This window comes from Pteropus medius, unplaced genomic scaffold (assembly GCF_902729225.1).
Source record: "Pteropus medius unplaced genomic scaffold, Ma_sr-lr_union100, whole genome shotgun sequence".
NCBI classification, from domain to species: Eukaryota; Metazoa; Chordata; class Mammalia; order Chiroptera; family Pteropodidae; genus Pteropus; species Pteropus medius.
In genome coordinates this window covers 504,126-529,553 of record NW_024349803.1, presented here as the reverse complement: position 1 = coordinate 529,553, position 25,428 = coordinate 504,126, and the positions used below count along the sequence as shown (strand labels likewise).

General features: G+C 50.2%; 6 protein-coding genes across 19 annotated transcripts in view; 2 read left to right on the top strand and 4 right to left on the bottom strand.

Moving 5' to 3' along the window:
- LOC120582003 (myotubularin-related protein 9-like) overlaps window positions 1-4,271 on the top strand; it is a 9,544-nt gene extending 5,273 nt beyond the window's left edge. The window contains 2 exon segments of the mRNA XM_039836926.1: window positions 420-568; window positions 650-4,271. Of these exon segments, the coding sequence (XP_039692860.1) occupies window positions 420-568; window positions 650-783 (283 nt within the window). The 3' untranslated portion in view covers window positions 784-4,271.
- EIF3I (eukaryotic translation initiation factor 3 subunit I) lies at window positions 1,027-7,707 on the bottom strand. Its single transcript, XM_039836910.1, has 11 exons — window positions 7,626-7,707; window positions 7,433-7,525; window positions 6,076-6,163; window positions 5,716-5,781; window positions 4,602-4,751; window positions 4,392-4,519; window positions 2,540-2,650; window positions 2,331-2,420; window positions 1,951-2,024; window positions 1,346-1,438; window positions 1,027-1,220 (listed from the first exon to the last, which is right to left on the bottom strand). The coding sequence occupies exons 1-11, from the start codon at window positions 7,626-7,628 to the stop codon at window positions 1,139-1,141; spliced, it is 978 nt and encodes a 325-aa protein (XP_039692844.1). The 5' UTR covers window positions 7,629-7,707; the 3' UTR covers window positions 1,027-1,138.
- TMEM234 (transmembrane protein 234) lies at window positions 7,524-20,527 on the top strand. Of its 8 annotated transcripts, XR_005647412.1 has the most exons (10): window positions 7,524-7,757; window positions 8,056-8,207; window positions 8,981-9,047; window positions 11,640-11,732; window positions 11,967-12,117; window positions 12,637-12,691; window positions 13,433-13,523; window positions 19,332-19,439; window positions 19,737-19,930; window positions 20,152-20,527. XR_005647412.1 is itself a non-coding variant. In XM_039836925.1 (5 exons), the coding sequence occupies exons 1-5, from the start codon at window positions 7,742-7,744 to the stop codon at window positions 12,645-12,647; spliced, it is 339 nt and encodes a 112-aa protein (XP_039692859.1). In that variant the 5' UTR covers window positions 7,524-7,741; the 3' UTR covers window positions 12,648-12,728. The 8 variants fall into 8 exon arrangements, 3 of the variants coding, with proteins under 3 accessions (XP_039692859.1, XP_039692857.1, XP_039692858.1); XR_005647414.1 differs by lacking the exon at window positions 12,637-12,691; XR_005647413.1 differs by lacking the exons at window positions 12,637-12,691; window positions 13,433-13,523.
- Window positions 12,735-17,447, bottom strand: DCDC2B (doublecortin domain containing 2B). Its single transcript, XM_039836908.1, has 9 exons — window positions 16,861-17,447; window positions 15,880-15,931; window positions 15,639-15,715; window positions 15,256-15,387; window positions 14,802-14,948; window positions 14,656-14,695; window positions 13,862-13,997; window positions 13,408-13,511; window positions 12,735-13,161 (listed from the first exon to the last, which is right to left on the bottom strand). Exons 1-9 carry the CDS (start codon window positions 17,124-17,126, stop codon window positions 13,066-13,068), a joined length of 1,050 nt encoding a protein of 349 aa, XP_039692842.1. The 5' UTR covers window positions 17,127-17,447; the 3' UTR covers window positions 12,735-13,065.
- IQCC (IQ motif containing C) lies at window positions 17,597-20,670 on the bottom strand. 2 transcript variants are annotated; one of them, XM_039836885.1, is made up of 5 exons: window positions 20,208-20,670; window positions 19,654-19,797; window positions 19,164-19,419; window positions 18,838-18,956; window positions 17,597-18,718 (listed from the first exon to the last, which is right to left on the bottom strand). In XM_039836885.1, exons 1-5 carry the CDS (start codon window positions 20,649-20,651, stop codon window positions 17,882-17,884), a joined length of 1,800 nt encoding a protein of 599 aa, XP_039692819.1. In that variant the 5' UTR covers window positions 20,652-20,670; the 3' UTR covers window positions 17,597-17,881. The 2 variants fall into 2 exon arrangements, with proteins under 2 accessions (XP_039692819.1, XP_039692820.1); XM_039836886.1 differs by lacking the exon at window positions 19,654-19,797.
- CCDC28B (coiled-coil domain containing 28B) lies at window positions 20,532-25,428 on the bottom strand. Of its 6 annotated transcripts, none has more exons than XM_039836915.1 (7): window positions 25,280-25,428; window positions 24,528-24,618; window positions 23,145-23,351; window positions 21,838-22,004; window positions 21,519-21,737; window positions 21,293-21,315; window positions 20,532-20,726 (listed from the first exon to the last, which is right to left on the bottom strand). In XM_039836915.1, the coding sequence occupies exons 3-6, from the start codon at window positions 23,306-23,308 to the stop codon at window positions 21,302-21,304; spliced, it is 564 nt and encodes a 187-aa protein (XP_039692849.1). In that variant the 5' UTR covers window positions 23,309-23,351; window positions 24,528-24,618; window positions 25,280-25,428; the 3' UTR covers window positions 20,532-20,726; window positions 21,293-21,301. The 6 variants fall into 6 exon arrangements, with proteins under 6 accessions (XP_039692849.1, XP_039692847.1, XP_039692845.1 ...); XM_039836913.1 differs by having other exon boundaries at window positions 21,523-21,737; window positions 23,145-23,400; window positions 25,280-25,420; XM_039836911.1 differs by having other exon boundaries at window positions 21,523-21,737; window positions 25,280-25,418.

The following is a 25,428-nucleotide window of genomic DNA, read 5'->3' as shown; positions in this document are numbered from 1 at the left end:
GATCATTGGAAGAGCCTCCACACTGCTCTATCTCCACTTTCATCATTCATCAGTATCAACATTCACATTGGGCCCATTCCCACTTTCTCGCTTTCACTCATGCAGTTCCCCCTTCTAAGTACTTCCAAGTTTTTACACACCTGGTGAACATTTGCTGCTAGACCCAGCTCCAATGGCACATTCCTAATTAGCCTTCCCTAACACTTTCAGGCAAAGCTAGGCAGAACTTTTTAAGAACTAGGCTTTGTCTTGTTCCACTTTACTGGAGTGCATAGTACAGGATCTGACTGGCAGTAGTAACATTTGCAGGAAAAGGGAGAGGTTATCACTGCCTCAAGGTAGCTGTCACACCACCAACCAGGGCCCTCCGTTCAGAATCCCAGAGTGCCTGTTTGAGTCTAGAAACTCTCTCCCTCCAGATGTCTGTATGAAGTAAGAACTCGAACACACTCATTGTGGTCGGGGCTCAACCAGCCAAAACAATGAAAACTCCAGAACCCACTCTACGTCCATAATCCCTTGGCCATCTGGCCTTCTGTGGAGCCTCAGAGCCTGCAACTGTGGCAAGGTACACCCCCCATGCCACTTTCTTCCCTAGGGGTTATGCCCTCTGATCAGCTTCTTTACCTGTCTTCCTCCTCCTCCTCAGGCCTGTTTCTGTGCTGGACCCGCCCACCTGAGGCTTCAGAGGTAGCATGGGAGAAAGTGTGGCAAATAGTGACAGATACAGAGAAGACAGAAGGCTCTCAGCCAACAGTTTCAGCCTCTGAGCCCCAGCCCTAAGCACTGGCTCCTCGGATAGTGGCTGAGACAGTCTCGAGACCTCTCTAGGCCCCTGAGCACCTTTGGACCTTGGATGAGGGTGCCTGCAACCACCCTAGCCCACAATACTGAAGTTCTAGGTTTGAAGTGTCCAAAGTGTAGGGAGAAGGTCCAGGTAATAAAGGTATACCCATGACTTATGGTATTAGCTTGCTGGGGTGTCACACTGACAAGGGAAAATGATTAAACAGACCCCATAAAATATCTGACCAGAAAACATTTATTTCCAAACTAATTTATTATTCTTCAGAGTCCAAAACTTTCTGTGAGCCCTGACCTGGAAACTTTTCCTTGGACAGGATGGAAATCCAGCTTCTTAAGCCTCAAACTCAAATTCAAAGTACTGTGAGTCGAAATAGTGGATGCGGACATAACCATCTTCTCCGCCGCTGCTGTAGCTGGAAAGAGATAACCAGGGACCAGTCAAGATGCCTGCTTTGGGGGATGGGAAAGGGGCAGAGGGTTGGCCTGTGGGGCAGGGACCAGACCAGGGTTGAGCTCAGTTCCCTTCACCAGGCCTTACCTCTTGCCGTCAGGATGGAAGGCAACACTGTTGATAGGTCCGAAGTGACCTTTGACTCTTCCAAACTCTTCTTCAAAGGCCAAGTGGAAGAACCTTGGAAGAGCGGGTGGTGAGAAGAGATAGTTAATTCATTCTCCATCTCCTTCCAAAACACTTTGGAGGTACCACTGCCCAATGCAAACTATAAAGTGGGGAAACTGGGATAAGGGGAAATGAATGAACAAAATCAGATGAAGTTAGGGGAAGACTGGACCCAAACGGCTGCCTGCACACATAGCTGACACTTCCTTACCATGTGCTGGGCAGTGCTCTAAGTGCTTAATAAGAATTAACTCATTTGTTTAATCTGCACAATTTTATGAGGTAAGTATATTACCACTGACCCCATTATACAGCTGAGGATAACTGGGCACAGAGAAATACAATATCTAAGGCATCAGAGTTCATGCTCGTAACTGCTGTATTACACACTTGTCACAAGAGGGCCACAAATCTGGCTGTACTTTCTAGCAGCCAGTAAATAAAGGAACTCTCAGTTACATGGCTTGTGTCCATTATGAAAGACATTCCATAAGGTTTCAGTTTGGAAGAACTCTTCCCTTTACCTGGCCTCAAACTTGCCAATCCTGGTGGAGGTAGTGGTTACATCCATGGCTTCCTGACCACCACCCAGCACCACCTGGAGGGAAGAAGAAACCCTAGATAGGCCCAAAGGACATGCAAGCCCATTTTGTTTTAACCCCCCTCCCTATAAACTTTTAATATCTCCTACATCAGAATGGGAAGATACTAAGGATAGGGGACATCAGCCACCCCCTATCCTGTCCCTGGGGCTCCTCAATCCTTCGGCCTTGTAGACGCTATGGTAATCTCCTCTGCCTGACACTATTTTCCTCCAGAGTTCGTATCTTAATTGGTAGACAAACATCTAGACCCTGGAAGCATTTTGAAGCTCAAGAAGAAAGCCTGGGTGAGGTTCCCTTACATGGTCGTAGTTGGGAGAAAGGGCAGCTGAGTTGACGGGACGTTCTGTCCGGAAAGTCTTCTGATGTTCAAGGGTTGTGGAGTCAAAGAGCTGGAGAGAGAAAGCAGGGGAAAAATCTGTAGAAGGAGCTTTCTTGTGGGGAGTCAGGCAAATTGAGAGCTGAGCAGGAGGGTGAGAGCAGCCCTGCCAGACCCCTTGCCTTTGCTCACCTTGGCTGTGTTGTCCTTGGATGCAGTGACAAACATGGTCATGTCCCTGGATAACTGGATGTCGTTGATCTGACGAGAGTGCTCCTTAACATTCACCAATACCTCTCCAGACTGGCGAACAAAGAAGAGTGAGCCTCTGACTAGCCTAAACCCCACTAGCCCCAACGTTCAGCCAGGGTTCTATACTGCTTCCTATCTCGTCAAGGGGAGGGGAGGTCTGGGTTGGGACTAAGTCTCTCCTGAATCAAAATTTATTCACTCTCCCCAGCTCATGTCTACATCTTAACCTGTACAAGTTTCATGAATACTGCTACTCCGTCTGGGAAAACACATGCTTATGGTGACAAATCTATGGATCTATTAATCGTATTATATATAATGGTAGAGAAATATTTTTCAACAAATATTTATCGAACAGCTATTATTTGCCAAGCATTGTGCTAAGCACTGAACAATATCTTACTTCATTTAATCCTCTCAACAATCCTATTATGTGGGTATTTTAATGGAAAATTTAAAAGGGAGAAACTAAGGTTCGGAGAGGGTGTAACTTTGAGATCATGTAGCTAGTAAGAGCCTGAGCTCACACTCCTTCCCTGCCAGGGTCAGGGTCACAGTCCATGAGGACTGCTGCATGTCCGCCTCTTCTTAGGTTTTCTCACAGGGCTTTTTCATCTGATTCCCCTTCCCACAATCTGCTGGACTATAGTACAAAGAGCAGTTTTAGAGCCTGCCCTTAAAAGTACTTCTTGAGCTTTAATTTCTCTATTTAGAAAACAAGTTTACCGAAAGCCCACCACCCAAGGTCACTGTGAGGATACTGGGACTGTGTCTTATTTGACTTTGTTGTAACAGGTACCTGGCCTATGCTCTGCAAACATTTGTTAGATTACTAAAAGGTCTTAAGCACTGTGCCTCACACGTATCAGACCCTCAGAAAACACTTCCTTTCCTTATTTTTATCTATTCTAAGGGAAAAAATGTATTTTTGTCTCCTCCATCAATTTGGACACATGGTAGGGATGCATCTGGCTCCATTTTGAGAAACACACACCAGTTTTGCAGTCTGGCCTAACTGGGGGCACAGATCAGCTCTACTATTTGCTAGCATCAAGCATTACTTAGGCGTTTGACCTTGGTTCCTATTTCTTTCCTGCAGGTAGGCCTGAGGCCGAGTGGACCATGGTCAGTGCTTGCTGAATGTCTGACTAACCTTTATGGTATTACATTCCAGAATTCCCCAAGAACGTTAAGTACCCAACTCAGAAATCTAAGACAGCCTGGACTTTATTCTTTCTTTACCCACTCCATCTCATCTGTCACCCTTAAATATCTTTTGACCGTCAAGTGTTCCATATTCTCAGGGCTAATGCCCCGTCCAGGTCCATTCTCCAAACTGTAGCTTGCAAAAGCTTTCTAAAGAGGAAACTGGATCATTAATAATCATTTAAAGATTCCCTACTGCCTAAAAGAAAATCACAACGCCTTACCTCCTGACACTGAAAAAATTTAGTCCCTGTCAACCTTCCCCAATACCGCATTCCAATGATGCCCATGTTTGATTCACTTCTTTATCCTCAGAGCCCAGCATAGTGCCTGGCACTCTATGGTGGCACAAAAATGCTCAACTGTGATCATTATTAACAGTTCCTGAGTAATCTGACAAGTTTTTTAAACACCTGATATCATTAAATCCTTGAAATATTTTACAGATAAACAAGTTTGCCCAAGATCACACAGCTCAAAGTGGTAAAATCTGTATCTGAATTCATCCCTTGCTCTTAACCACTGTGTCATCCTGGCTTTTGTAGGGAATCATTCTGGTGGGCCCGGGCCCCATCCAGCCCCTTACCTTGGCACTATACTGGTTGAGCTCTCCACTCTCGTGGCCTGCAATGATGCACTCCCCCAGGGGTCCCCAAACAGCACTGGTGATTTTGGAGTCATTGCAAGGGATCTTCATGTAGGGCTCATTGTTGTCTGTGAGGAGCAGCAGATGTCAGGCCCTGGGCTTTGGAGCTGCACCCTTTACTTCAACCCCAGCCCTAGCCCCAGTCCTTACCGATTTGGCTCGGGTCCCGCAGGTCAAAGAAACTTACGAAGCACTGGTAACCCATCTGCTTATCCGTGGAGAACATGATGATGTTGCCCCCAAAGTCAAAGCCACATGTCCGGACAGCTGAGTTGGTCTTGAGTAGGGCCAGCTGCTTCCCTGGGGATAGGCAGAGTCTGGGCTACCTCTTGCCCATTGCCACCACAGAGAGACCACACCTGCCTATTGCTGCATCTCAGTTTCTCCTGCTCTAGTAACTCCAACTCACCACCCTCCTCTTCCTATGTTTTGGCTCGAGTCTTTTAACTCCTTCCCCACAGCCCCTCCTGAGACATCCTGCTTATGTGGCACTGCTCATGGTGGACTGCAAGATATCTGTCTTCCCCTCAGAATGTGCTCCTCCACAGGAAAGACCTACTCTAACTTCTCTGTGTGTCCCCCGTGCCCAGCAGAGACCTGGCACAGAATTGAGTGCCCAGTAAGTATTTACTAAATAGAGTAGCTTAATAGAATCTCGTCTTTAGTCTCAGTTCTTCCAATGCACCACACTGCTACCTGAGCTTGCTAAAAGTAAACACAGAGCACCACTCTTCCATGCTCAGGGGCCTTCACAGCACACCGAGTCCTATAGCACAAAGATAAGCTCCTGAGTTTGGCATGCAAGGCCTGTTCTGGTCCCTAGCCTGCTTCATCTTCTCCACTGGTTGTCTATTTCATCCCCCAAGAAGTAGGAATTCCTGCCAGAGCAGATGACTTGGACATGACATTTTGCCATGCTTTCATTCCTGCATGTGCCAAAGTGGTGACCTCTTTCTCATCCTTTAAGCCCCTGCTCATATGACATTTACCTTGGGAAACCGTCCTGGGTTGCTTCCATCCCCATCCCAGGCAGCCAGTTGTCCCCCTCTGACCTTCCCACGGTGCTCTATGCTTCCTCTAACATGGCTTATATCTTACTGTAGTGACTCTTCTCTTGTCTGTCCTCCTTATTTTCTTATCTGTCTCTTGTTCCCTAGACTAGGAACCATCTTTGAATTTACCTCTATTTCCTCAGAATCTGTTCGCTTAAACAGTACACTGCAGGTCCTCAGTGTTTGCTGAAAAATGAATGACCCAGGCTTACCTGTTTCACAGTCCCAGAGACGACAACTGTTGTCAGCTGAGCCAGTGAGGACATGCTTGGTGTCCCCTGAAGAGGGTGTTAAGAAACATGACCAAGTTCACCTGAGCCCAACTGAATCACCTTCCTGTTCAGCCCCAGAGCACCCTTCTTCCTCTCTTACCTCAGAGCATTCTAACCCCCTCATCTAGAATTGGAACCTGTCTTAAATGTTCCCCCAACCAGTGAACACACCAGGGATTAGGAGGTAGGTATCATTCTCTAGATACACAATAATGTCCCAAATTCCTATCTCCAAGTCAACAGCTTCTCCATTGCTGGCAGACCCCGAGAACATGAGACTCAGAGGAAAGACAAGGATACAGTCAGCGTCCACACACCACACTGCTCCAGTATGGCCCATGTAAGTGCCCAGCCTCTCGCCATTTACAGAGTACCACACATTGACAATCTGGAGGAGTCAAAGACAAAGTGACAAGATGGTACACTCCCAGGTAGAGCAATGGCCTATTTTGCCTCAGGAACATTCAGCAGCCTCTAGCCAGGCCAGATTCTGCCCTGCCCTGCTCATCTCTTGGGAAACAGTAGGTTGCTGGTAGAAAGATCAATTTCTGGATTCTCCTCCTTCCTGCAGGTAAGTGGCAGGGGAATCAGGAGGATTCAAAAATGTCTCCATCTGCCACTGTCCCAGCCCCACCCAGACTCCTAAAACCTCAGAAAAATAAAAGGTCAAGTTGAGTGCCAGTCGAGAAAAACAGGAGCTTTGGTGTCCTGTCCAAGTGGGAGCTGTTGACAGTAAGTAAGCTTGGGTTCCAGTCCCTGCTATGCCATTATCTCATCACGTCATCTCAAATACAGTGCCTCTCCCCTCTAAACTTCAGTTTTTTCATCTGTAAAATGACCATGACAATAATGCCTTCTTCAAAGGTAGCTGTGAGGTTATTCCAATAAAATGATGTCTAAGGAATTTGAAATATAAGTGACTAACATTAATTAGGCACTCATACACACCAGGTTCTGTGTGAAGCTCACTACTTAATGATCTCAGATAACTCCATGAAGGAGGTACGATTCCCATATTTTATAAAAAGGGAATCTTGAAGTTTAAAAAGGTTAAATGACATGCTCAAAGTCATAACGCTAGTGTATGCAAGAATCAGGATTCAAATCAAGTCTGTTTGGCTTCAGAGCCCCCATTCTTGACCATTAAAAGTTAACATCTTCCATATGAAACATGCTTCAAAAAGTGAAGAGCTGATTGTACTCAGTGAGCGGCAGGTAGGGGCCCAGAAGGACTGACTGAAATAAGACCAGGGACACCTTTATTAGCTTTCCCCTCGTTTGTTCGCCTATCCTGGTAAAATAGTTTCGTTTTTTGCCAGAACAGTCTCCTGGTCCCTTAAACGAAATGACCCTCGTCCCACCCCCCTGGTTTCTTGCTTTTCTTCTCCCCGGGTATGCTGTCCTTCTACCAGCAATTAAGTTCTTTCCCACCTTTCCCGGTAGAATGCTCTCGCCCACCTACTGCCGGTATGGCCTCTCCCTAATTTTTAGAGTGGGTCAATCTTTGGTTCCCAGCTCGCAGCAAAATCCGACTGTCCGTCTCATCGCCCTAGCAAAATTAATCCTCCTCTGCCCTTCCCCAGCCTCCTGCCTCCTGCCCCAGTCTCCCTGCCCCCGCCCCCCGCCTGGTCCTGCCAGCCCGCCCTCCGACACTCACAGGGTCCTTGGCCACAGTGAAGAGGAGGTCTCCTTCGCGGTTGTACTTAATCTGCGTAATGGACCGCTCATGGCCCTGCAGCAGGATCGGCTTCTGTGGGGATAGGACAGGAGCGTCAGCGCCCAGAAGCAGCCCCTGCCCGAGCCCCAGCCCCGGACCCCAACAACAACAACCTCAACTCGGTGGAACTCACCATGCCTGCGGTGACGCCAGGAAAAGGGCAACGTGAGCAGTACCGGAAGGGATTTTGGCGCCACTTCCGGATTATGGGTCTCCTCCCCTTCCCGGAAGTAGAAGGGAGGCGTTGCCATGGCGGCGACTCTCGGTGGGTAGGGGGTCCCGCCCCTCCATGAGCTTCTCGCACTTCTGCATAGCCCGCCCCCCGACCCCGGATTCGTTTCCTACTCCACTTCCATCACCCAACCCCTACCCCTGCTACAACCCCGGATCCTGGGGTTCTGGATTTATCTCTCCGGCCTTCTAGGGGCCAGTCGCACCCGGGGCGTTGGAGAGCGAAGGAGGGATGTGGGGACGGCTTGCTGGGGATGGAAGGTAGGAGGCTAACTGGGCCCGGCGAGCGGCCATTTGGTGGCGGGGAGAAGGTCACTCGCATCTCCATTCAGGGCAGGTGCTGGCTCTCGTGCTGGTGGCGGCTTTGTGGGGTGGCACACAGCCGCTGCTGAAGCGGGCCTCCTCCCGCCTGCAGCAGGTTCATGAGGGGACCTGGGTCCGGCAGTTGCTGCAGGAGATGAAGACTCTCTTCTTGAATATTGAGGTGCGTCTGTAAATGACCTCTCTCTCGGCGGGAGCTGCTATGAACTTGGTCTCTGGGTCAGAGTCCGCACCCCACCATTAACTCACTAGAAGCTCTTGGATAAGTCACTTGTCCTCTTTGAGCCTCATTTTCATCTGTAAAATGGGAATAATAATGGAAACCATCTTATAGGGCATTTATGAAGATTAAGCGAGAAGAGGCATTGGGCCTAGTACATAATTAGTGCTCAATCTATGACTGCTATTATTATGTTATTATGGCAATCCAACATACCTTTGCAGAAGGAGGGCTTGGGGCTCAAACTGGCCCTGGGGAAGGAGGATAAGAGAAGATATGGAGAATTACCTTCGACCCCAATGCTGTCAATCTAGAGTTGTGGGAAAGACAAGACATAGACACAACTGCCTCTCAGGGCTAAGGGCTATAAGAAGTACAGATAAAGTGCTGCGTGAGTTCAGAGGAGGGAGACTGGAACTAGGGATCCCAGGAAGGCTTCTTGGAGGGACTGACATTGGCACTCAGGGACTTGCAGAATGGGGCGGATGGGAACTAGCAGGGTTGAGGGAGAGGCATTCAGGGCAAAGGCATGAAGTTCAGTCAGTAGCTTTCCCTCTGCCCTGGAAAGGTCCTTTTCAGAGAGCTTAGTGCTCCCTGGGCCCTTAGAGCTATTTCTCCCTCTAAGGGAAGGCATATCTGGAAGCTCAAAGAAGGCAGTGCTGTTCAGTCAAGCAATCACACTGCCTGCACTGACTGCAGATTTCTTCTGTTTCCAGTACCTGATGCCCTTTTTCCTCAACCAGTGTGGCTCCCTTCTCTACTACCTCACCTTGGCATCAACAGGTGGGTCTCTGGCTTAGAACTGCTATGCTTAGTGATAGAGGGCACCCATGAGTCACTCTGGGGAGTGTGTCTGCAACACTTTGTGCTCATGAGTAAAGATGAGTCCGCTTTCTCTGGTTCCCTCTTTGTACCCTCTTCTCTGAGCAGTAGGGGTACTATGGGCTGGTTATGAGTATGCTGCCAGACACTAGGGTTGGTTTGAAGCTTGGCAGTCTTGAGCAACCACAGAAGAAGAAAGAAGGTTTATTTTGCTCTGCTAAGGGCTGGCTTTGACACTCGCTTCCACTCCCTGCTACCTACCCGACCTTGAGCAAGTCACTTAGTTGAGCCTTGGTTTTATACAGTTGGCTTCATAGCATTGAGAGGATTAAATTCAGTGTGTGAGAAACTTCTAGCAGAGTACCTGGTGCACACTGTAGAAGCTCAATAAATGTAAATCTCCCGTCCCCCCATTGTTGACCACCCTCTACTGCATCATATGCTGTTAGTTTTACACATTTTATTTAATTCTCATCATAACCCTATGAAGCAGATATGATTATCTCCATTTAGGAGGTGGAGCATGAAACTTTGGGCAGCTTATTTCATCTCTTTCAAGTTTCACAGCATATCAGTGTAGAAGGATTTGAAGCCATATATTACTTAAAGTTTATACTCGAACTTTGCAATGAGAAGTCCCCCAGCTGTGGTTTCACCTCCCCTGGAGTCTTACCCAGACCTTCCAGGGACTTGAAGATAGTTTGGGCCCCAAATAGCTTTGGGGAACCCCTCAGAGGCCATGGTAGGGTGAGGGAATAGGCACCTTCCATACCTGCCACCTCAGCTTCAACTAGAGTCACTCCACTTTCTGTTTTACAGTTTAGTCTTTTCGTAATACTTTATTTAAAAGAAAGTTTGAAAGCCTCTAGTTCTCCCTGCTGCCCAGGAATGCCGAGCCCTCTGACCAGCTGACTGCAATTAGCCATTTACTAAGTGTTGAGCAAATCATAATTTTAGGATCCTCTTATCTCATCACCTACTCCTTTAATATCCAGCCATTCTTATGATCAGAACAGTGGTCACCAGTAAGCAGCCTACTTCAGCCAGAGACTATACATGCATTATCATATTTCATCTTGCAACAACCCTGTTTTAAGAATATGTTATCTTGCTATCATTGTTTTATGTGTGGGAAACAGGCTCAGAGTGTCCGAGTGACCTAACCAAGAAACCACCATCTGCTTCACTCCAGTGCCCTTGCTCCCTTATTGACCATGATGCTTCCTTCCTCCATCTACTGCTGCAAACCAGTCAGTCTTTAGCAGCCACAGCCAGCATTCAATGAAAGGTGTGTAAGCTTAAGGAAGCAGCTCTGAGTAGGTAGGAGTTGTTTCAGCTTCTTGGATGGGTAACACCAGCCATGGTGGAGCCTTGTAGGAGCAGGACAGTTCTCTCCTCCTCTACCTGAGGCAGGTAAGGCCTGGGAGTGCTGGGAAAGTGTGCTGAGGAGTCCATGTGAGCATCCCGGGCAGCCTGGCAGTTATGGGTCTTGTAAACAAGTGACTCAGCTTCTGATTTATCCATTTGTGGGCTCTTTATTTTTTTGAAGGGGGGCAGTATGTATGTGTTAAGAACACACAACATGAAATATACCCTCTTAACAAAATTTAAGTGTACAAAACTTAAGTGTAATACATTTTCAGTTAACAATGTTGTTAACTCCATTGATATTTTTCAACTTTGTTTATTCAGAGTCAGTTCCTTGGTGCTTCAAAACTAAGGAACAGATCCTGGGCTATGGTGGCCTCTTCCAAAGGCCCAGCCCTGTGGTGCCTGTTCTGAACAGGTACCTGGCCTCCTACCTCTGACATTGTTTATCTCTTTAACTCCATAAGGCCCCAGCCTGAGCTGAGACAGAAACAAAATGTACTTTACTTGCTGTTTTGTTACTGATGGGTACAGCTAGGGTCAGATCTGAGTGATCAGAATAAAAAGAATCTCTGAGATGAAAAAAAAAAAAGATCTGATCATTGGTTTATCCATGTACATTTAGTTTAGTAAGGGCACAGCTTTGCAGACAGGCAGACCTCGGTTTAAATCCTCTATATTTGAGCCTTTGTTACCTTTATCTATGCAAAGTGATGATAATGTTCTTCTTGCAGTGTTGTTGTGAAGATTAGATATGTACACGAAGCAGCACCTAGCACATAATATGAGCCTAATAAATGGTGGCTGTGTTCAGTGTTATTGCACTTGTTCTGCTGCGTCCTGTGGGCTTTGGGTGCCTATCTGTCCAGATGTCCTTGAGATCTCAAAAGCTCTCTTTGAGTGTGAAGATTTCATTCTTATCAGCAAACTAGTTTGGTCCCAGACCTTGTAGTTCTTGTCTTCATGCTGGAATCCTGAGGGAGCACTGAATTTGGAGTTAGGAGGCCGAGGTTTGAATCCTGAGCTTTGCTATGACTTCATCTGGGAAATGGGGCCATGAGATTTTTTTTTTTTTTAAAGGCTGTCTTGATGAAATGAAAGTGTTTTGTGCTTAGAAAGACGGTTTTTTTGTTTTGTTTTGTTTTGTTTTTCATCTCAGAGATTCTTTTTATTCTGATCACTCAGATCTGACCCTAGCTGTACCCATCAGTAACTCTCTGGCTATCATCTTCACGTTGATTGTCGGGAAGGTCCTTGGAGAAGATATTGGTGGAAAACGTAAGTCAGGCCCTACAAGTACGGGAAGCAGCTACTTGGGCCTTACCCACCCAGAGCCATTTCCCATGGGTGGGTAAGGAGAGGACCTCCCAAATTCTGCCCCTTTCCTCTGTAGCTCTCCTGCTTCTTTGTGGCCGTCAGACCCCATCTGAGCCCTTCCCTCAGCCCAGCCCTGCACCAGCTCCTCCTGGCATGGCTGGGCTCAAAGCCTTCAATTTCTACCTATTATCCCAGGAGCATTCGCCGGCATGGTGCTCACCATGGCAGGAATTACACTCTGCATCACAAGCTCAGTGAACAAGACCCAGGGACAGTTGTCTACCCTTTGAGTGGGCCAACACCACCTCCAGCTCTGCTGTCTCCAGGAAGCCCCTTGGGGCATGAGGTACAGAGAGTGAGCAGATGGACCTAGCACTTACCCTCTCTGAGCCTCATCTTCCTCATCTCTTATGGCGATAATAGCTACCTCATGGATCACAATAAAAGAACAAGAGTGAAAGGGTTTTGTAACTATTCAAGTGCTGTTCACCTGCTAGGATTTAGCTGAAGAGACTTCACACTCATGCTCAGCAATCTTTCTGCCCCAGCAGCTCCCTTCCTGCTGTCACGTCAGGCCCCCAGCCCAGCCACTGTTCTATGACCCGATCTGGACTATTGCAGCAGCAAGGTCAATGGACTGCAGAACCCCAGCTCCATTGAGAGGGCCAGCTACAGCCTTTGAACCATAATGCAAACAGAAAGCCTCCAGGGCTCAGTCAGAAAGTCTTGGCTGATTGAGGGGGAAACTGAGTGGCAGAAGGTACATCCGAATGGCGGATGTAAGGAAGATGAGCTGTCTGTTAGCCTTGCATGTTCCACCCATCAGGTGGGTGGAAATCTTCAGCTGCCCACCCCTTTCAAACAGGTAGACACTGATGAGCCCCAGCACTGCCTAACTTCAGCATGTGTCACAATGCCTGGTGAGTCGTAGCCTGTAATAAATCTGTAATTAATAGATGGAGGTTCGTAAATATTCTTTTATTGTGACAGACCCACTCCCAAGTTTGAAGTCTATCCCCCAAGCTCAGTTGGCTACTCCTTTCTCTGGCCAGAGAACCCCATAAGGAAATGGCCTCAGTGGCTAGAGCTACTTTCCCCAGAAAGGAAATGGCTTCTGTGACCGTGGGTTTAGAAGCAGAAGAGCGGGGAAGAGTCTGAGGGGAGAATCTGGGGAGAGTCATACCCTGCAAGCCCAGGGGAGGTGCTGGTTCCTCTAGAACAGGCTGCTGGAGGCTGAGGATAAAAAATGGCTGCAGAGTGGTGGTCCCCAGTTCCTGGCTGGAGCTGCTGGCTCTCAAGATGGCAGAGCAGGGGCTGAGGCTGAGATAGCTGCTTCAGGCCCAGGCTGATTTTCCAGGGACAGGGCCTCTTCCACTATCTGTGCTGCCCTCTGGAGGAGGTAGAAGGCCATGTAGAATGGAGCCATTAGTGTCCCATGTCCAGCCTACAGCCCTCAGCCAAGAGACTTTAGAAATTAGGATTGGCCCTCTCATTTAACAAGGTAGGAAGTCAGGCTCTGAGATGTTAGGAGATGTGCTCACAGTCACAAGGGAAAAGAACTGTTTCTGGGACCCAGAGCTGACAGTTTGCTGCTCAGAACTCCTGTCCCAATATATGGCTTCCATCCCCAGCCCACCTGATCCAAGGGTTCCTCCGTCCAGGTGTCTTCATCATCTGCTACTTTGTGGGCCCCTGCTGTCTCTTTCCTTGGATGCGGAGCCCCATAGACTCCCTTGACTCCTGATGATGGAGGTAACTTCAGCTGATGCCTAGGCCAAGGCATTCTTTTCCTTGACCTCCTCCACCAGCCCTTTCCCCTCCTCTGAGCCTTGCTCCACATTCCTCATTACTTCGGAAGATGGCAGGGTAGTTCAGAGGCAGGCCCTTTGGCCCCCATCCCCATCCCTTCCAGTTTCCACTGCTGAGACTGGATATGCACATGGCGGAATAGGAGACAGCTGTGCTGAGGTCAGAGTCAACTTTGTACCTGGGCATTTTGCCCCCGTGGATCATACCCACAACAGCAGGGACTATCCTGTGTCCCTGTTAGAAGGGGGCTGAGAAGGGCATGGGTCCTGGGGTCCCCTCACCTGATGGAAATGAGAGAGTAGGGAGCATGATTCTTGGCTGAATGGACTGATGGGGTCTGGCATAGAAAACAGATGGCTCATTTTGGCTTGGTTCCTTTGGAGAGGGCTGGTTTGCCTGTGCCCTGTAGCCATGGGCCTGTAGAGGGGATACTGAGGTTGGGCCACGGGTACTGGCTGTTTTTACCTTTTCTACTTCCAGTCCAGGCTTGAATGCGCCTGTGGGAGCTTTGAGAGGACATGTTGTCCATCTTCATAGCCTGCATCCTCCCTCCTTGCTCCCTCTTCCCATCAGGCTGCCTTATCTAGAGACAGAGCAGCTGGTACTTGGCACTCAAGAAGCCCAGTGAAACCAGGCCCTGTCACCCTATCTCCCCACCTGATGCTTGCTGGTTCATCTTGTGGGAGAGCTCAGGCCTGGAATAAAATGGGGGGCTGATCTGCTCCTTTGGACCTTGTTATGCCAGATATGCCAGTTCTCTCTCCCAGTACCCAACCTGGCAAGAAGGCATTAGGTCCAGGAAGTCAGAGTCCTGAAGATCTTCATAGAACCTGGATGAACGAGCTTTCAGGCCAGGTTCTAGTCTGGTCCCTGCCAGTCAATAACTGTGTCACCCTGAACAAATTACTTCACTCCATTGAACTTCAGTCTCTCCTCTAAAAAATGGGACTAATCTCTCTTTCATAAGATTATTGAGAGGATGCAGTGAGATAAGGGCAGAGCCTAAGCTGGAGGAGGAGTCAGCTAATCACTCCCCTTCCTTCTCCCATATCCCCTGGCCCCTCACATCACCTACCCTTTGCTTGTGGGGCCCAGACTTTGGGTCTGGGGGATGCCTGCAGTGAAAAAAAGAAAAGGCTTGTTAGAGGCAGAAGAGGACATGGAGTCAAAGTGGCTTCTTCTGTTCTAATCTGCTACTCCTCCCACCTCACACATACATACCAGCAGCCCCTAGGGAGTGAGGGGCTAGGCACCAGCAGCTCCACATAGGGGAGGGCCTTGAACTCTTCCTCTCCAACAGCCACATAGTAATGACCACTCACCAGAGCCTCCCTTGCTGACAGTGGAAGCCCCTCCAGGGTGCAGAGTCTGGGGGAGAGAGGTGAATGGGTAAGGGCTGGTGGACAAGATGCCTCTTTATATTCTACAGATTATGAGGGGGTGAGTACAGCTATTCCAAAGTACCCTTTGAATGCTGGCCCTATGGGCAGCAGGGCCAATCACCAGCTCTGCCCTGGCTCTGAAAGCTAGGCTGGAGGGGCTTCTCCCCGTGGCATAGAAGGAAATCTCATTTGGGGAAACATGTTTTTTTTTGCCTTTTCATCCTCAGGGACAGCCGAAATCAGTAAGGAGGCTCCCTTTGGGAATTTTGGGCTTCTCCAGTCCCCATACTTACTTGCATACAGCCCCGCTCTGTAATTTGGCCTTTTTGGTCAGGAGCTTTAACACTGTTTCCCAGTCCTCGCTGGCAGCCTGGGACAGCTTCAGGCTAAATGGGGGACTTAACAGGTCCCCATTCCTGAACACACTGGGACAAAGAGAGCACCCTGGTAAGGGGAAGGGCCCCCAGAACTCCATACAAGTGAGAAGAAAAACAGTGGCATAGGGATCAGAAGATGGTCCAAGAACCAGCACATTGGTCCATTTTCATCCATCAAGCACGTTAGACTTTTGGTATCCCCACCAGTAATCAGGGGCTCCTGGAACAAACCTACCCACATTTTTTTGGTTTCACTGAAACAAAACTCTATGCCTCTGCTTCCTGACACCAGCACTTACTGGATATAGCAGGTGGAACCTGCAGGTAGCCGCCGTCCAAGGCCCTCATCACACGGGTGCTGAGTCATAGGAGGATCCTGAGAATTCAGACCCCCAAGTAAGAATAGAGTTGAAGCCTTTGGTTAGGGGTAGGTCAGTGGGTATGGAGTGCTGCCACGACACTGGCAGATCCTGCCATTTCCAGGGTCCCTGGCTTCCCAGACCAAATTGGGGGCAATCCCAGGAGGGGCGGAAGACTTACTGGTAGTCTGCTGCTTTTCCTACCCGGTTCCTTCCCTCCAGGAGGTAAATAGCTGAAAGGACAGGTAGGTCTCAGGTCATCTTGAGTAACCTAGGACCTCAACAGTCTGGTAGCTGCCAGAGTTCGGGACTGGGGCCCAGCTCACCATCCATCCTTTCCCATTGGGAACAGTCTAGAAAGTTGCTGGTACTTGAACCTGCCTTAGGGCCCTGGGTCAGACTGAACATCCAGACTGGGGTCTCAGACACAAACCATAAGATTAAAGCTTGAGAGAAACTAGTTCATTAAGCATCCAACTGTATCTCAGAAATTTTCTCACTTATGAGGGCAGGTGGTTTTATCTCATTTTGTATGACACTAAGAAAGTTAAGTGACCTAAACTAACACAAAAGTAAATGACAGAGCCCAGATTCTAAGTCTGTCTAGTTCCCGACCCTTTGCTTCTTCAGTTACAGTGAGCAACCTCAGCTGAGAATGGAGTAGGACCTGGAAGCCACATCTGAGTTGGAAGCTCAAATACTCGAATTCTTCTCCCATTGTGGAAGGCATAGCCCCACCCTGCAAAGGAGGCTGACCCCAGCCTAATGCAGAACACAGAATGCTTAAACACAGCAGGGAGGAGTGATGGATGAATTTAGTGTGTTTGGTAAGGGATCCAGCCAGGAAGTGGCTGTGGAAAAAGGGGCTCAGTCTGCAGGAGAACGTTTTCCTACCCACAGGCTAGTCCTGGCTGTGATGGGCATACATATCACTATCAGACTTCGACTTGAGCTATGGCTCCGCTATTTATTACTATTACTTAACTTCACTGTTTTGATTTCCCCTTCTAAAGAATGGGGACAGGACCACCCCATACATAGGGTTGCTGTATTGAGATAACGTATAAAACGCCTGCATGCACATAGTAAATACTGAACACATGATGTTGCTATTGCTATTACCTCCCTCCCTGGGCTCTCTGACCAGCCCCAGCCCACTCACTGGAGCTTGCGGAATTGTTCGAAGCCAGCAGCCACATACTGCCCTCCGTTCTGCAGATCAGCCAGGTCAGTGACGGGGTGGCCATGACAAGGCGTATAGAGGGCACGCACAGCCAGTGGTGCCTGCACAGCCGATGTCACCTCACTGAAGAAGGTCTCCAGGGTGGGGAAGCGGCGTTGAGTCACCACCAGCTGGCGGCCTGGGGAGAAAGGGTCTCCATTCCGGTATACCACTATCCTCTTAGCTGTTGGACTGCCACCTGCCATAGTGTATTCTCAGCTAGAGACGCGGAGTTGTTGCCAGGCAACTGAGGCAGGGCTGGGAGCAGTGCCAATCAGTGGTGGAGGCCTACTCTCAGGAATGCAGAGAGCGCCTCAGCAGGAACATCTTTCTACATTCAGAGTCTCATTCAATCTGCCCTTAGTGGGGCCTCACAAGAATAGGGCAGGTGTGATCACTATATATGAAAAAATATCCTGGGGCTCAGTGAAAGAGGCAGAGGCAGAGATCACACTGAAACACAGATGGTCCAATACTGACTAGAGGGAGGGCTTCTCAGAATCTTCCTGCCACTGCTATAGCTCAAGGGCTGAACTCAAGGATCAGCTTTGGGAGATGTTCCCCAAGGATGGATAGTCTGCTCCCAGCCAGCTCTAGGGAAGATGCCCCAGGCCAGTAGGAAGTGGACAGGAGGGCCCAGTCTGTCTTGACCAAAAGCAGATAAATGCAACCAGGCTCAGAATACAAGAAAAACCTTTATTCTCCTTCAAGCTCCCCACTTTACTTACCCCTGGTGACTCCTTGTCCCGAAATTTGGATTGAGACACAGGAAGAGTATGAAAGAGTCTTTCTCCTTCCTCTCCCTGTACTGGTGCCAGCTCTTCGCTCCAACTTCTCTTGGCCCTATTAGCCACCAATGGCAAAGGGACAGGGGCAGGAGGTAGAGCTGGTACCAGGGAGCTTGGATGAGGGCCTGTCCTCCCCCTTCGCCCTTTCATATCATCCCCCTTTGGAATCTGGTCTAGCCTGGTGGTCCTGTTTTCCATGGCCTGTCCTTCCAGTAGTCCTCTCCTGTGTAGTCTGACCCTGTAGAAGACAGTTTCTCAGGTGGCCTCGATCTCCATGGTCCAGTCCTCTGGTTTTTCCATCTTTCATGGCTAGGCTCATTGGAGGCTCTATATCTGGAGCTTTTATCATTGGGGGTCTGGCCCTTGGGTGGTTTAGTCTTCCAGAGATCCAGGCCACTATGCTCTGTCAAAGTCCCATCCCAGAAGACATGGTCCTCTGAGAGGCCCAACTCTTGTAGCTTAGCTCTTTGGCAATCAGGCCTTTTGTGGTCTGGTCCTCTGGGAGACTTATCTTCAATATTTGGGTCTTCATGGAGTACAGGTATCTGTGTCCTGGCCTTTCTAGAAGAGTATCCCCTAGATTTAAGGCCTTGGGGGGTCTGGTCCTCTAGGAGTTGCGTCAGCTGCAGGCAGGTCCCTCCAAAGGTCTGTTTCCCACAGTCTGGCTCTTTGGTGAGTCTGTTCTCTATGGCTTGGTTATCTGATGGTGTGGGCAGCTGTGGTCCAGCTCTCCTGTAGCACAAGTCCCTGTACTTAGCCCTAGTAGTGGTTTTGACTATAGTGCCCTGTCTTTCTGGGGATTTGTTAGGTTGTGATTTGAACCTCCAGCAGGTGTCATCCGCATGGTCTGGCTCTCCAGTGGTCCTGTCTCTATAGGACTGGTCTTCCAATAGCAGGCTTTGTGACCCAGCCTTCTCACAGGCCTGTCCCCCATGGTCTGGGCACATGCTGGGCTCGTCTCTGGTCTGGCTTGTTTCTGGGGATCTTAGAGTTCCTTTGAGAATCAAATACTGTGGTGGAAGAGAACAGATACTGTACCAAGCAGTCTGCTTGGCCATGGCAGGAGGCTTTTCCCTAACCCTCACCCTTGGCCCCAAATATGCAGAAAGGGTTCCAAATTAGTGCATACCTCTTTACGGCTATTAATCGCCTGTTGTAGCCACAGCAGTTCCATGGCCAAGTGGCTGCGGTGGTACTGGAGCTCCTGGAGCTCAGTCTGGCTGTGGGACAGTCCTGGACCTGCAACTTCTGTGAAGGTGGGAAGAAAGAAAGAAAAAAGCCTTGATGGGTAGATCCTGGCACCCTCCCCCTGCCTACCCATGAGTTGCTCCTAATCAGGCAGAGGGAAGAAAGAAAGAGATGCAGCTTATGTAGCACAAGCCTTTCATTTTTCAGATGGGAAAGCTGAGGCCCAGAGAGGGTCAGGGGCTTGCTCTGATCTAGGCAAAGAGGTACCTGGGTTCTCCATCCTTGACGTATCTCTGGTCTCCTCTTGCCTGGGTTTCTTGTTCTTCCCGTCCTGAAGCCAGGGGCTGTCATCTCTGCAGGGAAGACTTCCTGAGTTTGCTGAGCACTCTCCTGACTTCTTCAGCATCCTCTCCTCTCGAATGATGTCTCTTTCAGGCTCCTTACGTGGGAAGCGGCTCCATAGTTCCTGCTCTGGCTTTGGTACCCTCTCTCCAGCTTTCCAGGTCCGTTGAGATTTTGCCTTCTGAGAAATCAATCAGAGAGGTATGAGAGCCTCAGGGCTAAACCTTCAAGTATCTGGGTGCCATGATTTAGCATATATGTTGGTGATGATTCAGGATTGGGGTGTGGGAGCTGAGTTGGCTGACCCTCCCATTGAGAAAAGCTTGTCAGCAGGAAAAGTGGATTCTGCGATCCCCTTGAATCCCCTGCCCAGGTTCCTCTTTGCCCTCCCTTCTCCTCCTGGGGTGTGTACTACCTGTGGGAGAAATCTGGGTCTAGGAATCCAGCCCTCAGTCCACTGAAGTGTGCCCAGATCACCCTCGATCTCTCGTACAATAGCCTCATACTCAGCTTGCAGACTCTGGAACTGGCGTCGGACCAAGAAGCCCCGGACCCAGGCCTGGTGTGGAGAACGAGGGGAAAGAAAACCCTCATCACTGGATAAGTGAAGGCATCTTTGGGGATTCTCTTGGGGAGGTCACCCCAGCGTCTGCAAGCGGGGACCCGGCCACCCGGCCATGGGGAATGCATAGGTGACGCTGTGCGCTGGGGCTTCAAGGGAACATGTTGGACTGGATCCCCCTCTTCGGTTTAAGGCCCTTCCCGCCACTTCTCTGATCCCACATGAGCGTGTGGTGGGAGTGGGGAGCGTATGAGGATCCCTGGGTCTCGGCATTCTTCGGGGGGGGGGTCGTCATCTCGAGATGGGCACGCATTTAGGTGACTAAACGCAATAGCCTCATCTCGTTTGAAGATCCCAGTCCGAGATCCTATGGGGAGAATCCTGTGCCTTGCCCGCCCGCCCCGCACCTGCAGCACCGACACCTTCCGAACCAACAGCTCCGGCTCCATCCGGGCATCAACTGCCCCCGCGAGACTGCTGGCGCCTGCGCAGTGCGTCACTAGCACGCGCCGCGCGCAGGCCCCGCCCGACCCGCCGTCTCCAAAGCAACCTTCACCTTCCAGCCGGAGCTGGGCGCATCCGAGAGCCTGCCCCCAACTCTCACTACCTGAACGGCCCCGGAGATTCCAGCCTCCCGCAGGGGGGTCCTCCCAAGCCAAAAGTGTGTTGCATAGGAGTGTATCCGCGGAGGCCAGGGCGCCTCTGCCGAGTAAAAGCGCAGCACGGAGCCATTTTCTTTCTTTCTGGTTTAATTCCAGCCAATGCCCCCCTCCCCATAGCACCTGGGGGGCTCTGGAATACGCAATCGAGTCCGTAAAAAGTCCCAGTTTGAAGAGAATGAGAGCAGGCATTCTGGGCCTGGGTCCAACACCTACACAGCTGATTGCTCCTCAGGCTCCGCGTTCTCAGCCAGGTGCAACTTCTGTCTGTGCCAGTCAAGGATTGTGATGCTTTGGATCCCAGTCTTATCTTCCCATCTTGCACAGGCTTAGTTTCCCCAAGTGCAGAAAGGGGCTATGCAAGGGTCTTTGGGGCGGTCAGTGGTCTGAGGTTGCAGTGTTCTCCTGCCCTTTTTTCTAGGTAGCTTACCCCCTTCTCTTGGGCTAGATCCTGCAGATGCGTGCACTCGCACTATTTCTGACTAGGACTAGGTGGGGAGATAATCTAAATCAGTGAAAATAATTGAGTGCTGAAAGAGTAGTAAGACATCAGACAAGCTTTGCCATGGATTGGTGTCACCTAAAGTACTTGTAAAGATTTTAAGTAGGTAAAACATTCTCTGCAACCACCTTTCTCCTAATATTTGGGGAGTTCTTTCTGCACTCCTTTTCCTGGGTGGGGGAAGTCTGTGGCTAATTCTGACTCAGGACTGAAAGCAGTGGGGATATTGGTTATATAAAAATACTCCTGGAGGGTGGTGGGGAAGAAACTGAATCCATTTCTGGGAGCCCTGTACACACATTTACACTGTCAGGTCCCCTGGAAAGGATACATAGAATTACTAAGATCTTCCAGCTGTCAAGAGAAAGAGGTTTCTGTCAGGAGGGGCACCAGGCTGAACCCCAGATGCTCTGGGGGCCATCTGGTGGAGGTTGAGGGGCCTAGAGTTCTTGGCTGCATGCATCTCCAGCTTTTTACCCAGCAGCCAGTAAAGGCCTTAGGAGTATGTCCCTCCCCCATCCCGATGCCCCCCCCAGAACTGAAGCATCCAGCCTGACCTACATTGCTAAGCAGTTGGTCCAGGTTTCGGTCGGCCATCGTCTTCTTCTGCTCCTCAGGCAGCCCCCCAGTGACTCCATCCTCTTCTTCCTCTTCCTCTTCCTCCTCCCCACACACATCCAGGCTGAAGTGAAGCCGGGCCAGCTTCTCTTGCATCTCCCGCACGTGCTCCAACTGCTCAAAGGAGCATTCCTTCCCTGGACAGTCCCTGTCTGAGCCTTGGGAGCAGGTCTGAGACTCTGGCCCCAGCCATACCCCAGAGACTAGGACCTCCAGCCCCAATTCATATACCTTTTAAGCCTAGCCCCTAGAACTCACCGAAGGCCTGCAGCCGGCCTGAATGAAAATCATTGAGCAGGTTCAGCAGTCCCCCCTCCATCTCATAGACATCGGTCACCTCAGTCAGGAATGAGTGCTGCAGCGGGGTGCCTGCAGAGCCGCCCCCACCTCCAGGGAGCACTGGGCGGCATTTCTCCTTGCCAACCCTGGGTGGGGCAGACACGACCAAAGTCACAGTGTGGGGGCAGCCAGGTACTCCTAGGCCTTCTGTGCCATCTGTCTATGTACTAATTCATCTTCCTATCTACTCACCAACATAAATCTTTGTTCTTCTGGCCCTGCCCTGGGCACCAGGATTGGTAAAGGAAAGGGAGCACGTAAGAGGGGCTGAGGGTAAGAAGTCAGAAGAAGTCTTCCTGCCAATGATACAGCCAGAGCCATGCCTGGAAAGGGGCTCCTGGGTTCCTTTCTGAGCTCCCCACTCATCCCTCCCATGACCCTGGATGTATTACTTGTCTTCACTGGTCCTCAGTGCATTTGGGGGCAGTTACTCCCTTATTTCCATGAGAGCCATCTTACCTCAACCCAAAATATCTTTGTCCCTTTTCTATTTGAAAACTGTTTTGAATTTTTCATTGCCCTCAGGATAACATTAAACGACCTTCCTGGCCTGGCTCCCGCCCCCACCCCGACCCTGCTTCTGTAATTGCATTTCCTCTTATTCCTGCCCTGGCTCTGAGCTTCAGCTATACTCACTGTGGCTGTCCCTAAACATGTCCCTTAGGCAGGGAGTATCAAAGCCACTGGGAAATATAGCAATTGGAGAAAGAACACACACTGACGCATAGGGTAGGATGCAAATTTCCAATCATTAAAAAAATTAAGCAGAGAATTCAAATTGAACACCTCAATATCCCCTCATTGTTTCTTGCCCCATGATATTCCAGGGCCACCAAACCACCTGTGGTTCTTGGAACCTTCCAGGCATTATTTTTCTTCTATACTTATGCCAGGCAAACCCCTCAGATCATTCCCCCTCCAGTGTGCCCACCAGCCTTCTCCAACTCTCACTTCCTGACAGGCAGTGCCGCTCATTCCCTGCTTTGAGGTGCAGCATCACATTGTGTGATCTCAGTGACCCACCTGGCCTTTTCCCCACAGAGGGGAGGGTAGGGACAGGGTCTGAGCATCTTGAGTTTTCAGGGGCCAGCTGGAGCAGCCCCAGGGAAGGCATCAATTATTGCTTAGTAAGTAAAGGCTAGGGCTCCCTTTACCTCCCTGCCCATAGGGCTCAGCCTAGAGTTGGGAGTTCCTCCCTCCTTGCCCTGCTTTCCTTCTATACCCACCTCTTGAACTTGGTCCGCTGCTTGGGGGAAGGCAGATGAGGGAGGCCCAGGGCCAGAGAGCCACTGTGGCTGGTGGGCACAGGGACCCTGCGGAGTGTTCCTGGGGCCACAGCTGGCTGGGTCAGGCAGGGCTTGGGACTCCTTTTCTTCTTCTTGTCCTCCATCAATCCTGGCTGGGCCTCAGGCCCTGGGAAGGAGGCAGTCCCACTGAGATGTGAGGGGCAAAGTCAGCCCTTCATACAGCAAATCATGAGAGCTGCAAAGGAAAGGCCCTAGGGCCATCCAGCTGTCCCCTCATCTGTCCAGTATGGGCAGGGCCTGATGCCAGCACCTACTACTGGGGTCATGGATGTGTATTTGAAGGACCTTCCAAGGCCCATCTAGGTCCTGGCCTGCTCTCCGGCCCTGCCAGAAAGGGCTGAGCCAGATGCCATTCTCCTGAGGCTGTTGGAGTTTCCTGTCTCTGTTGCTGGGGGGACGGAGCTGGCAGAGGAAATGTGGAGGGAGACAGGGTGGATGTGAACTGGCAGGAGCCCAGCTAAGGATTAGGGGTGTCTTAACCAGGCCTTATTCTATTTATCTACTGCCTAGGCAGATGCCGACAAACCCTGTCAGCACTGGAGGTGACCAAGGTATGGGTAGGGGTGCCTGGGAAGACCTGTGGTAAAGCCCCAGTGAGAGAAGCCTGGGCATGCATATGGGGCAGGGCTCAGTGTGGGAGTTTCCCCCACTGAAACACTGGCATCCCTCCTCCTCCATCCACTCCCAACCGCAAACACCAGGTCACTCCCTGAAGTTCCCTGGAATGTGCTTCCAGCCACTTCACCCGCCCCACTCAGAAAGTCTCTGCTTGGCTTCAGCTGGGGTGGGTGGTCAGCAACTGGCTGCCGTGGCCCCAACAATGGCTGGCCTGTGGCTGGCACTGCTCGGCCTCCAGTCCGGCCCTACCCCCTAAGCCCAGGTCGGCTGAGGTCCTCCCTAGGGGGGTCTGGGAGCCCTTTCTGTAGGTTTTCCTGAGCTGGTGACTCCAGGCTGCCCCCACCAAGGCTGATTCTGCACTCTGGGATGGTGGTGGCACTGGGGGCATAGGCATTTAAATTGGCACATGGCTGGCTGGCACTGAGGGGTGTGGTGGAGGGGACAGGGAGCATGTCATCTGCCTCGCCCTGCAGTGGGGCTTGACTCAGTTAAGGACTTGACAGAAGAACTGGAACAGGAGCTCCTGCTCCCCAGGAACTGCTGGGGGCGACTTGGATCTATTTTTCACTCTCAGTTCCCAAAGCCATGTGCCAAATGGATCGCTCATCCCGGGAGCCAGGATCCCAAATGGAGCATCAGACCCGTGTCATTTGCCCCCACCCCCTCCTGAAGGGGGCAACTGACCTGTAGGTTTGGGGTCCGGAGTGATGTTTCTGTGCGGGTTCCTTCTCCCTCAGCACTCTCTTACTAGGGAACCGAAGGGGTGGAAGCTGAGCTGGCAGGAGGTAATTTGCATTTAAAGAGAAAGTGACCTTTAGTTCTTGAGATGGAGTAAGATGGGAGAGCGTCCCCACATTTATTAAGCTGTCCCTCTCATTACTTTACCTTCTCACCTGAACTAAAGTGACCATGTTGGCTGCGTAATGGCGACCTAAAAATTCTTTTACTTTCCCATCAGTTTTGGAGAGAAACTAGTCTCTTACAAAATGGTGGTGGCTTTGTCAGAAAGCACGGAGGGAAGGGGGGGGAAGCGCGGCGGGAGAAGAAGAGAGAGAATATATGCATGAATATATATAAAAGCATATAAAAAGCACCAAAAGCAGCAGCAAGGAGAAGAAACAGCAAGACAATCATCTATCTAGTGAGTCCGTGTTCCATATTAAGTACTTTATAGACATTAAATCCTCATAACAACCCTGACGGAAGATACAGTCATTTTCCTGTTTTACTGAAAGTCAACAATAGTCTTTTGTGGATTATATCACTCTCAATTCCCCAACAACACCCAGACACTCTTCATACTCCTTGCTGGTAAGCGGCTGGGTGCTGTATTCGATCATTGATGAAGTGACTGGACCAAGCCCACCCCCTCCCCACCCACAGGCCCAGGAAACCTGTGTGGGGAGCACTGAGGCAGTGGACACTGGTGCCTTTACCTGAGGGTTGATTGCAGCCTTCGGAGGGAAACCTGAGGCCTGATGAAGGCTGACCCAGCACTGCTGGTGCCCCGGGAAGCGGGGCAAGGATCAAAGGGGCAGCTATTTAAAGACTTGGCAGAGGCTCCCAGCTCAGGTCCTCAGAGAAG

What these genes read in the sequence shown, in the direction of transcription:
- EIF3I (XM_039836910.1), bottom strand. An exon ending in GCGGGACCCGAGCCAAATCG is followed by an intron (nt 4,520 to 4,601) that starts GTAAGGACTGGG and finishes TGCTCCTCACAG; the next exon opens with ACAACAATGAGCCCTACATG. An exon ending in ATTGGCAAGTTTGAGGCCAG is followed by an intron (nt 1,439 to 1,950) that starts GTAAAGGGAAGA and finishes CGCTCTTCCAAG; the next exon opens with GTTCTTCCACTTGGCCTTTG.
- TMEM234 (XM_039836923.1), top strand. An exon ending in CTCTCTTCTTGAATATTGAG is followed by an intron (nt 8,208 to 8,980) that starts GTGCGTCTGTAA and finishes TTCTGTTTCCAG; the next exon opens with TACCTGATGCCCTTTTTCCT. An exon ending in CCTCACCTTGGCATCAACAG is followed by an intron (nt 9,048 to 11,639) that starts GTGGGTCTCTGG and finishes CTGATCACTCAG; the next exon opens with ATCTGACCCTAGCTGTACCC.
- DCDC2B (XM_039836908.1), bottom strand. Translation starts at nt 17,126, where the DNA reads ATGGCAGGTGGCAGTCCAACAGCTAAGAGGATAGTGGTATACCGGAAT. An exon ending in TCACTCCCTAGGGGCTGCTG is followed by an intron (nt 14,696 to 14,801) that starts GTATGTATGTGT and finishes TTTTCACTGCAG; the next exon opens with GCATCCCCCAGACCCAAAGT. An exon ending in TACTCTCTCATTTCCATCAG is followed by an intron (nt 13,512 to 13,861) that starts GTGAGGGGACCC and finishes CTCCATCATCAG; the next exon opens with GAGTCAAGGGAGTCTATGGG.
- IQCC (XM_039836885.1), bottom strand. Translation starts at nt 20,651, where the DNA reads ATGCCTGCTCTCATTCTCTTCAAACTGGGACTTTTTACGGACTCGATT. An exon ending in GACCCAGATTTCTCCCACAG is followed by an intron (nt 19,420 to 19,653) that starts GTAGTACACACC and finishes TTGATTTCTCAG; the next exon opens with AAGGCAAAATCTCAACGGAC. An exon ending in GTCAAGGATGGAGAACCCAG is followed by an intron (nt 18,957 to 19,163) that starts GTACCTCTTTGC and finishes CCACCTTCACAG; the next exon opens with AAGTTGCAGGTCCAGGACTG.
- CCDC28B (XM_039836913.1), bottom strand. Translation starts at nt 23,308, where the DNA reads ATGGAGGACAAGAAGAAGAAAAGGAGTCCCAAGCCCTGCCTGACCCAG. An exon ending in CAGCGGACCAAGTTCAAGAG is followed by an intron (nt 22,005 to 23,144) that starts GTGGGTATAGAA and finishes TGCCCCACCCAG; the next exon opens with GGTTGGCAAGGAGAAATGCC. An exon ending in AGGCCGGCTGCAGGCCTTCG is followed by an intron (nt 21,738 to 21,837) that starts GTGAGTTCTAGG and finishes CCTGCTCCCAAG; the next exon opens with GCTCAGACAGGGACTGTCCA.